General features: G+C 43.9%; 1 protein-coding gene across 1 annotated transcript in view; it reads right to left on the minus strand.

The window, feature by feature from the left end:
- Positions 1–216: 216 nt before the first annotated feature.
- EMILIN1 (elastin microfibril interfacer 1) overlaps positions 217–11,858 on the minus strand; it is an 80,049-nt gene continuing 68,407 nt past the window's right edge. Inside the window, exons 6-8 of the mRNA XM_073611929.1 lie at positions 7,477–7,494; positions 4,962–5,096; positions 217–989 (exon numbers count right to left, since the gene is read on the minus strand). Coding sequence (XP_073468030.1) covers positions 658–989; positions 4,962–5,096; positions 7,477–7,494 — 485 coding nt within the window. The 3' untranslated portion in view covers positions 217–657. The remainder of the gene's footprint in view (positions 990–4,961; positions 5,097–7,476; positions 7,495–11,858) is intronic.

Below are 11,858 nucleotides of genomic sequence, written 5' to 3' on the forward strand. Positions count from 1 at the left end.
GCCCCAGGAAGCAGCAGAAACTGGACAGGAGTTCTAATCCTTCCTCACTCCATCCAAGACTGGTAAAAAAAATGTAATCTCCTAGACCCAGCCTCCTTCCATGGATGCACAATGATTAGTAAGCCGGCCACATCTCCGGACACCACCCCCCCCCCCATTCACCAGGATACAGATGATTGTCATGCATTGTGTGTTAGAAGGAACAGACACCTCTGATTGTGGACGGAGGTCTGATCTGACCCCATTTAATAAACACAACACAACTGACTTCATGTAACTCATCTGTCCAGTCAAATCATCAATATATCTCATCTTATACAATAACGATTGCTTCATTTGTGCCGGTGACTTTGTGCTGGGATAACCTTGATACGGCTGAAAAGCTAAGTGGTTTTATAATGGGGATAACTGGATCTGTGAGGTGCATTCATAGGCTTGGTGAGCAGATGTTTATACAAGATGGCCGCTGGGTCCCCATCCAGGAAGATATCTTTTGGTGGGTAGATAATGTCTTATCTTCCAGGATTGTCCTCACTCATTACTCTTCTGGTCCCAGATAACATTAACAACAGAAAAATGACTCAAATTTCCCCATAGAAAAGTTTCACCCTTCTTATTGTACAAAAAAAATCAACATGTTGAGTAGTTTGAGTGCCCCTAGTAGTCCACTTCCCCCTCATACAGGAAGATGCCACTGAACACTGTCAGAGGCTCATCAGAATGGGCCAACTTTCCGGTCACCAGGTCAAGGCAGACAGTGTCACCCGCACTCAGCTGTAGAATAATATTGAAGACCCCAAGGGAGCTGGTGGTGGTCTTGTTCTCTACGAGAGGCTTCTTCTCCAGGCCTTCCGGTTGGTAGCCTTCAGAGTCCACCCTGGCAATGCCCAAGTTGGATTTGGAGAGCACGGCTTCAATCTTTTCATCTTTGTAGCCAGTCAGGATGGCGCTAAAGAAATACCTGCCTTCTATTGGGGCGGTGAAGATACCTGGAAAGAAAATACACATGGCTTGTTAGAGAAAGGAGACTTAAGACCTAAAACCTATGTTAGAGAAAGGAGACCTTACATAGTTACATAGTAGGTGAGGTTGAAAAAAGACACAAGTCCAACCTATGTGTGTGATTATGTGTCAGTATTACATTACATATCCCTGTATATTGCGGTCATTCAGGTGATTATCTAATAGTTTCTTGAAGCTATCAATGCTCCCCGCTGAGACCACCGCCTGTGGAAGGGAATTCCACATCCTTGCCGCTCTTACAGTAAAGAACCTTTTGACCTAAGACCTTTGTTAATGACAGGAGACCTAAGACTGAAAACCTTTGTTAGAGACAGGAGACCTAAAACCAAGAACCTTTGTTAGAGACAGGAGACCTAAAACCAAAAACCTTTGTTGGAGACCTAAGATCTAATACCTTTGTTAGTGACAGGAGACCTTAAAGCGGGAGTCTGGCGAAAATTTTTTTTTTTAGATGTCAGCAGCTGCAAATACTGCAGCTGCTGACTTTTAAAATAAGGACACTCACCTGTCCCGGGGTCCAGCGATGTCGGCACCCGAAACTGAACCGTCCCTCGATCCTCGGGTGCTGCCGCCGCCATTCTCAGTGAGGAAATCAGAAAGTGAAGTGTTGCGGCTTCACTTCCCGGTTCCCTACTGCGCACGCGCGAGTCGCGCTGCGCGTTCTAAATGGTCTCCGCTGTCTCCTGGGACCTGTGTCTTTCCCAGGAGACGGCGGGGGAGAGCAGGAGGGGGCGTGACTCCCGCTGGAGTCTATTCCCGGAAGTGGGTGCAGATACCTGTATTATACAGGTATCTGCACCCCCCTCCCCCCTGAAAGGTGCCAATTGTGACACCGGACGGGGGGAGGAATCCGATGAGTGCAAGTTCCACTTTTGGGTGGAACTCCGCTTTAAACCGAAAACCTTTGTTAGAGAAAGGAGACCAAAAACCTTTGTTAGAGAAAGGAGACCTAACACCGGACACCTTCATTACAGACAGGAGACCTTAAACCAAAAACCTTTGTTGGAGACAAAAGTTTTAGGTCTTGGGTCTTCTGTCTCCAACAAAGGTTTTTGGTTTAAGGTCTCCTGTCTGTAATAAAGGTGTCCGGTGTTAGGTCTCCTTTCTCTAACAAAAGTTTTAGGTCTTGGGTCTTCTGTTAGAGACAGGAGACCTAAGACTGAAAACCTTTGTCAGAGAAAGGAAACCCAAGACCTAATACCTTTGTTAGAGACAGGAAACCCAAGGCCAAAAACCTTTGTTAGAGAAAGGAGACCTACGCTTCAAAACCTTTATTAGAGACAGGAGATCTCAGACCTAAAACCTTTGTTACAGACAGGGGACCTAAAACCGAAAACCTTTGTTGGAGACAGAAGACCCAAGACCTAAAACTTTTGTTAGAGACAGGAGACCTAAGACTGAAAACCTTTGTCAGAGAAAGGAAACCCAAGACCTAATACCTTTGTTAGAGACAGGAACCCCAAGGCCAAAAACCTTTGTTACAGACAGGGGACCTAAAACCAAAAACCTTTGTTAGAGGCAGTAGACCTAAAACCGAAAACCTTTGTTGGAGAAAGGAGACAAAAAACCGAAAACCTTTATTAGAGACAGAAGACCTAAAACCAAAAACCTTTGTTAGAGAAAGGAGACCTGTGCTCCGAAACCTAATTATTTTTCTAGATGCATAGAGGAAGATGACTAACCATTTTCAGAGTTCTGGAAGATGATGATCCTTAGAGGACTGGGGTGGACATGTGCAGAACGGAAAAATGAGTTTTGTTTAATTTCATATAGATTCATTATGTTACTAAATTTGCTTTGTTGATTCATTTTGGAATTTGTTTAGTTTTTAGTTTTGTTTTGTTTTCTAACTAATTCCAAATTTTAGGAATGATTCTAATTTGGATCAGTCGAAAAATGATTGACCAATTTGAATATTGTGTGAAGAATAGCTGGTTGTTAAGGAGCGGGGCTGAGAAGCCGGTAGCCCTCCCTAACAACCAATGACTCGTCAGCGGTCAGCGGGCTTCCACATTGACAGCTGAATGTAAAAATAAAGAATGCTGGCAATAGAAAATTCAGAAAAAAAACTGCGTGGGTCCCCCCCCAGAATCCATACCAAGCCCTTCGTTTTTAAAAAAGGCATTGGGTTCCCCCCCAGAATCCATACCAGACCCTTATCTGAGCATGCAGCCCAGAAGGCCAGGAAATGAGGGGGGGGACGAGCGAGTGCCCAGGCTCCTGAACCATACCAGGCCACATGCCCTGAAAACGGGGGGGGGGGGGGGGCCCAAAGCACTTTGTTGGGAACAAGGGATTCTTCCCCACAACCCTGGCCGGTGGTTGTGGGTGTCTACGGGCAGGGGGCTTATCAGAATCTGGAAGTCCCCTTAAACAAGGGGCCTGCCAAATCCCGGCCCCCCTATGTGAATGAGTATGAGGTACCAGTCACCAAAAAAGTGTAAAAAGTAAGTAAAGACACAACACTTCAGGTCTGGTATGCATTGGGGGGGGCGCACGCCATTTTTTTTCATACATTTTTCATTGCCGGCAATTCTTTTTTTTACATTCAGCTGTCAGTGGGGAAGCTCGCTGACAGCTGATGAGTCATCGATTGTTAAAGATGTGGCAGCCATTTTCCCATCTTCCCGTCCCTCCCCTTAACAACCAGCTATTTCTTGACAAAGAATTTGAATCGGTCGATCATTTTTCGAATCGTTCCTAAATTTGGAATTCTTTCGAAAACGAATATACAAAACGAAATTAAATGTATTTTAATGAAATTCGTTACTATTTCATTCAGAGATTAGGATGCATCTGAATCTCTGAATAACCAAATGTTCGTCCGAATGTAAATTGCATATGTCTAATCTGGAGGATGATGACCAACTATCCCCAGAACTCTAAAGGGTTTTGGCCAATATTCTTTAGAGCTCTGAAGGACGATGGCCAATTATTCTCAGAGGTCTGGAAGATGATGGATAACTGTTCCCAGACGTGGACAATGATGGGTAACTGTTCTTAAAGTTAAAGGATGATGGCTATAGAGCCTCAGAGGTCTGCAGGATGACAATTGACAATAATTATCCTCAGAGGAGGAGGGTGATGGCTAACTCTCCTGAAAGGTGGAGGATAAAGGATAACTACCCTTTAGAGCTGGAAGATGATGGAGAACTATATTCAGAGATAAAGGATGATGGCTATAGAGCCTCAGAGGTCTGTAGGATGATAACTAATTATCCTCAGAGGAGGAGAGTGATGGCTAACTATCCTCAAAAGGTGGAGGATTATTGGTAACTATTCCCAGAGCTGGAGGATGATGGAGAACTATCCTTACAGGAAGAGGGTGATGGCAAACTATCCTGAAAGATGGAGGGTGAAGGATAACTTTCTTCAGAGTTAGAAGATGATGGAGAACCATATTCAGAGGTGAAGGATGATGGTTATCTGTTCTCAGAGGTAGACAATGATAGCCATCATCCTTGACCAGTAAGAATAGTTATCTATCGATCCTCAGGGGTCTGTAGGATGACAATTGACAATAATTATCCTCAGAGGAGAAGGGTGATGGCTAACTATCCTGAAAGGCGGGGGATGAAGGATAACTACCCTTTAGAGCTGGAGGATGATGGATAACTATCCTTACAGGAAGAGGGTGATGGCATACTATCCTGAAAGGTGGTGGATGAAGGATAACTTTCTTCTGAGCTAGAAGATGATGGAGAACTATATTTAGAGGTGAATGATGGTTATCTGTTCTCAGAGGTGGACAATGATAGATACCTATTCTTAATGGTCGAGGATCATGGCTATCGATCCTCAGGGGTCTGTAGGATGATGGCTAACTATCCTCTCAGGAAGAGGTCGATGGCTAACCATCCTCAAGGTTGGAGGATGATAGGTAACAATCTTTAGAGTTGGAGGTTAATGACTAACTATCCTCAGAAATCTGCACTCACCTGTTTCTGGATCATAGCCATGTCCATCATTCACCAAAATCTTATCAAACGGAATGGTTCCAGCCTCCAATACTGGTATGGTGAGAGCAGCAGAGAAGGAGATTTGAGGAATCTCAGGCGGGAGGCCAACAGGACCTGAAGATACAAACAATGTAATTCTATGCAGGGTGTAATGTATTCTGTCATCGACTCATGCATGGTATTGTACTGTACACTGTGCATTAATCATCATGAGGGCTGCAAACTGTTCCTTCTAATATGAGAGAAGTCATTCTTTTGAAGCGGAATTACTGGCAGGAGCCCTAAACCCCCAAAGCTTCTTTACTCTTTCCTAGCCCTACTCTAACACCTAACCCTATCACTACCCTAATTCTAATGTTACCTTAACTCCAAACCCTACCCCACTTCCACCCTAACTCCTAACCCTAGTTCTAACCCTATCCTGACCCTACCCCACTTCAACCTAATCTCCGAACCCTACCCTTACCAAAACCCACAGATCTTCCTCTAACCCTAAAATAACCTTATTCTAGTTCTGGCCTACCCTTAGTTTTATTTCTATCTTAGCTTCTAAAACCATACCTTTCCTAACCCTACTCTAACTTTACCCCAAGTCCTGTCCCTTCTCCAACTCTACTCTAACCCTACACTACCCTTTATTTAACTACTAACTACTAAACCTTGCCCTACTCTAATTTAACTCTAATGCCCCGTACACACGATCTGACTTTCTGACAACAAAACCGTGGAAATTTGTTCAAGGGTTGTTGGCTCCAACTTGTCTTGCATACACATGGTCACACAAATGTTGGCCAACAATTACGAATGTAGTGACGTACTAGACGTACTACGTGATTTTTCAGCTCTTTAGCACCACCCTTTGGGCTCCTTCTGCTAATTTCGTGTTGGTAGAGGTTTGGCGAGTGTTGATTTGCGCTTTTCTTTTTGCGTTTTTCATTTAGCGCTATTATTATTATTATTCTTAATATCACTTGAAAAAAAAAAGCCTTCGAAAATTTGTTTGCAGTAACACCATCAGTATCACCAGCAAGACAGCTTCATTATTATCCCATTTAAAAAAGAAGAGAATTGTGCACTGCATTTGGAGATTTCATAATTTGCCGCGTCACGAATGTTAATTCTCCATAACGAACGCTAGTTTACAGGACCGGCCGCTTCTGACCATGCGTGGACTTTCGTCCGACGGACTTGTGTACACACGATCGGAAAGTCCAACAACAAAAATTTGTTGGCGGAAAATTTGAGAACCTGCTAGCCAACATTTGTTGGCGGAAAGTCCGACAACAAACGTTCGATGGAGCATACACACGGTCGGACTTTCCGCCAACAAGCTCACATCCAACATTTGTTGTCGGAAAATCCGATCGTGTGTACGCGGCATAACTGAATTCTAACCTTGCTGACACTTTAACATAACCCTACCCTAGCTCATAGCCTTACCCTATTCTAACTCCAACCCTAACGCCAACCCTACTAAACCTTTACCCCAACTCCTGTCCCTTCTCAAACGCTACTCTAACCCTACACAACCCCTTTTGAACTATATCCTAATTACTAAACCTAATCCTACTCTACCCTAACTATGAATGGTAACTCTACTGATATCTTAATCTACTCCAGCTCCTAGCTTTGCTCTATTCTAACCCTAAACCTATTTTACCTCTACTCTAAACTTACTCACACTCTTCCCTAACCTTATTCCAGCCCTTCCCTAAGAATGATATTATCTCAGACTTTATACTAACCCCACATTAGGTCTAGTTTAACTTTAGCCTTACCCTAATCCTTGACACTACACTCACTCTACCCCCCTGAAGAAACCCAAGACTAATCTAACACTTTAGCCATTAATCCGAACCCTTGTCCTGCTGGTGTCACCTGGGAGAAGTGTAGCGATTGCGGTTGATAAGCAGCTTTTCTCTATATAACGACCTGCAGCTGCAATGCTCGTTAATATAAAGAGAATCCAGAATTCAGAGAATATTTCACTTAGAGATGTTCTCCAGGTTCCTGATCTGGCTGGAGAAGACCTCCAGGAATCTCTTTGGTGAACAAGTCTTTTTCTTTAGATGACAATGAGTATTTCCACATGAAATGAGCAGCTGAGCTTGGAGGACCCCTGAATGTAGAGCTCTGCACCTCCCAGGGTGATGTAAATATCTCCAATAACATACATTAGAGATACGGGAAATGACAGGTCCTCACCACACCCATCAATGGGGACCACCCAACTAACTAACCAACATAACTGGGGGCCACCAACCTGACTGTCCAGCAACCCTCATCATAAGGACTCAAGATGGAGGATCAATGATACAAGACGGACTTATCTGCTTGTCTGATCTATGGATGTCTATTGAACTAATACCACCTCTCCATGGATCGGCCCATACACAGACCATAAAGACCTTCATACAATGCCAGAACAATCTGCAGAGTTCTCCCTCTGAATCTCTGGCTGATCACAGAATAAAATCTGATGGGAATATCTCACCTTGTTCCCCGCGTAGACCTAAAACAAGAAAACAGGATATCAAATTACACCTCTGATAGGCAGAATTATAACATCATCCATATTATATCTCATACATAAGGATGAGCCGAACAACCCCCCAACCCCCCTCCCCCGGTTCGGTTCACAGCAGAACATGCGAACGGGCAAAAAATTCGGACTAACACACAAACACTGTTAAAGTCTATGGGACACGAACATGCAAAATTAAAAGTGCTAATTTTAAAGGCTAATATGCAAGTTATTGTCAATAAAAAGTGTTTGGGGACCCGGGTCCTGTCCCAGGGGACATGGATCAATGCAAAAAAAAGTTTTAAAACTGATCGTGGCTATTAATGAATTGTCGGTCCCGGCAATTTAGATAAAACTCATTGAAAAAAACGGCATTGGTTCCCCCACAGTGCATTACCAGGCCCTTTGGGGCTGGTATGAATATTAAAGGGAACCCCGAACCAATTTTTTTAATAAAAATTGCGTAGGGGTCCCCCCAAAATCCATACCAGGCCCTTCAGGTCTGGTATGTAAATTAAGGGGAACCCTGCCCCAAATAAAAAAAAATGGCGTAGGGCTCCCCTCCAAAATCCATACCAGACCCTTATCCAAGCACACAACCTGGCAGGCCACAGGAAAAGAGGGGGGGACAAGAGAGCGGCCCCCCTCCTGAACCGTACCAGGCCACATGCCCTCAACATGGGGAGGGTGCTTTGGAGTTGCTAAAAGGACCTTGTCCCCATGTTGATGGGGACAAGGGCCTCATCCCCACAACCCTTGCCCGGTGGTTGTGGGGGGCAGGGGGGCTTATCAGAATCTGGAAGCCCCCTTTAACAAGGGGACCTCCAGATCCCGCCCCCCCATGTGAATTTGTAACGGGTACATTGTATCCCTACCATTTCACAAAAAAGTGTCAAAAATAGTAAAAATGACAGGAGACACTTTGGGACAAGTCCTTTATTAAAAAACAAAAAAAAACAAAAAAAAAAGTCCCGCTATGTAAATCCATCTCCCACCGCCGACGATATGAGAAAAAAAATGCTGCAACAGCTCCGCCTCCATGGGAGGCTCCCGCCGAGAGATGCTTCTTCTTGGTGACAGCTCTTATATAGCTGAGGGCGGGGCCCCACGGTGATGTAAATGGATGACCCCGCCCCCGTCTGAAACCACATAACGTCAGAAGAAGGCAGGGTTGCCCGTTTACATCACTGAGTGGCCCCGCCCTCAGCTATATAACAGCTGTCACCGAGAAGAAGCATCACTCTGTGGGAGCCTCCCATGAAGGCGGAGCTGTTGCAGCTTTTTTTTTTTTTCAGTTCGTCGGCAGCAGTAGGTGGATTTACATAGCGGGACATTTTTATTTTTTTGTTTTTTAATAAAGGACTTGTCCCAAAGTGTCTCCTGTCTGTTTTACTATTTTTGACATTTTTTTGTGAAATGGTAGGGGCACAATGTACCCGTTACCAATTCATATGGGGGAGGCTGGGATCTGGGGGTCCCCTTGTTAAGCAGGGCTTCCAGATTCCGATAAGCCCCCCACCCGCAGACCCCCACAACCACCGGGCAAGGGTTGTGGGGGTGAGGCCCTTGTCCCCATCAACATGGGGACAAGGTGCCTCCCAATGTTGAGGGCATGTGGCCTGGTACGATTCAGGAGGGGGGGGGGCGCTCTCGCCCCCCCCCTTTTCCTGTGGCCTGCCAGGTTGCGTGCTTAGATAAGGGTCTGGTATGGATTTTGTGGGGGACCCCACGCCACTTATTTTTTAATCTTGGTGCAAGGTTCCCCTTAAAATCCATACCAGACCTGAAGGGTCTGGTATGTATTTTGGGGGGGACCCCTAAGTAATTTTTTTTTAATTTGGCATAGGATTTCCCTTGATATCCATACCAGACCTGGAGGGCCTGGTATGGATTTTGGGGGACCCCTACGCAATTTTTTTTTACATTTTTGGTTCGGGGTTCCCCTTAATATTCATACTAGACCCAAAGGGCCTAGTAATTGACTGGGGGGGAACCCATGCCATTTTTTTCAACGAGTTTTATCTATATTGCTGAGACCCGACAATTCATTACAGCCGCGATCAGTTTTAACCACTTCACCCCCGGAAGGATTTACCCCCTTCCTGACCAGAGCACTTTTTGTGATTCGGCACTGCGTCACTTTAACTGACAATTGCGTGGTCGTGCGACGTGGCTCCCAAACAATATTGACGTACTTTTTTTCCCACAAATATAGCTTTCTTTTGATGGTATTTGATCACCTCTGCGATTTTTATTTTTTGCGCTATAAACCAAAAAATATCGACAATTTTGAAAAAAAAACACATTATTTTTTACATTTTGCTATAATAAATATCCCCCAAAAAATATACAAAAAATTTTTTTTTCCCTTGGTTTAGGCCGATATGTATTCTTCTACATATTTTTGGTAAAAAAAAAAATCGCAATAAGCGTATATTGATTGGTTTGCGCAAAAGTTATAGCGTCTGCAAAATAGGGGATTGTTTTATGGCATTTCTATTAATAATTTTTTTTTAATGGTGGCGATCAGCGATTTTTATCGTGACTGTGACATTATTGCGGACACATCGAACAATTTTGACACATTTTTGGGACCATTGGCATTAGTACAGCGATCAATGCTATAAAATTGCATTGATTACTGTAAAAATGTCACTGGCAGTGAAGGGGTTAACCACTAGGGGGCGGGGAGGGGTTAAGTGTGTCCTGGGCAGTGATTGTAACTGTAGGGGGGATGGGCTAGCAGTGACATGACACTGATCTCTGCTCCCGATGACAGGGAGCAGACGATCGGTGTCCTGTCACTAAGCAGAACGGGGAGATGCTGTTTACATCGGCATCTCCCCGTTCTTTAGCTCCGTAATACGATCGCGGGTATCCCAGCGACAATCGAGTCCGCGGGTCCAACGGGCACGGTCACGGAGCTCGCAGCAGGCACACGCGCGTGCACGGCGGGAAATTCAAAGTAATGTACGGGTACGTTACTTTTCCCGGTCGTGCCATTCTGCCGACGTATATGTGCTGACAGCGGTCGGCAAGTGGTTAAATGACTTTTTTCCTTTAGAAATGTCATTTTGCTGTGGTATTGTTCTAAACACGGGAAAAATGCGCCACTTTACAGGCAGACTAAGGGGACCCCCAGGCACGATTTTTAAAGGAATATTTCATTTTTATTGTTTCACTTTAAGCATTATTAAAATCACTGCTCCGAAAAAACTGCAGTTTTTAAAACTTTTTTTTGCATTGATACATGTCCCCCGGGGCAGGACCCGGGTCCCCAAACACTTTTTATGACAATAACTTGCATATAAGCCTTTAAAATTAGCACTTTTTGTTTTTCGTGTTAATGTCCCATAGACTTTAATGGTGCTCAGCGGCTTTCGAATTTGCCGCGAACATCGGGCTCATCCCTACTCATACAGACTCAGCTGTGTATAATGAGAGTTCCATATCACACAGGCCTCCTATATTCCATATACTATATATCACACAGGTCTCTCATATACTATAGATCACACAGGTCTCTCATATACTATAGATCACACTGGTCTCTCATATACTATATATCACACTGGTCTCTCATATACTATAGATCACACTGGTCTCTCATATACTATAGATCACACTGGTCTCTCATATACTATAGATCACACAGGTCTCTCATATACTATAGATCACACAGGTCTCTCATATACTATAGATCACACTGGTCTCTCATATACTATAGATCACACAGGTCTCTCATATACTATAGATCACACTGGTCTCTCATATACTATAGATCACACAGGTCTCTCATATACTATAGATCACACAGGTCTCTCATATACTATAGATCACACAGGTCTCTCATATACTATAGATCACACTGGTCTCTCATATACTATAGATCACACTGGTCTCTCATATACTATAGATCACACAGGTCTCTCATATACTATAGATCACACAGGTCTCTCATATACTATAGATCACACAGGTCTCTCATATACTATAGATCACACAGGTCTCTCATATACTATATATCACACAGGTCTCTCATATACTATAGATCACACAGGTCTCTCATATACTATATATCACACAGGTCTCTCATATACTATAGATCACACAGGTCTCTCATATACTATAGATCACACAGGTCTCTCATATACTATAGATCACACAGGTCTCTCATATACTATAGATCACACAGGTCTCTCATATACTATATATCACACAGGTCTCTCATATACTATATATCACACAGGTCTCTCATATACTATATATCACACAGGTCTCCTATATTCCATATACTATAGATCACACAGGTCTCTCATATACTATAGATCACACAGGTCTCTCATATACTA

This window comes from Aquarana catesbeiana, unplaced genomic scaffold, assembly GCF_042186555.1.
Source record: "Aquarana catesbeiana isolate 2022-GZ unplaced genomic scaffold, ASM4218655v1 unanchor240, whole genome shotgun sequence".
Lineage (NCBI taxonomy): Eukaryota > Metazoa > Chordata > Amphibia > Anura > Ranidae > Aquarana > Aquarana catesbeiana.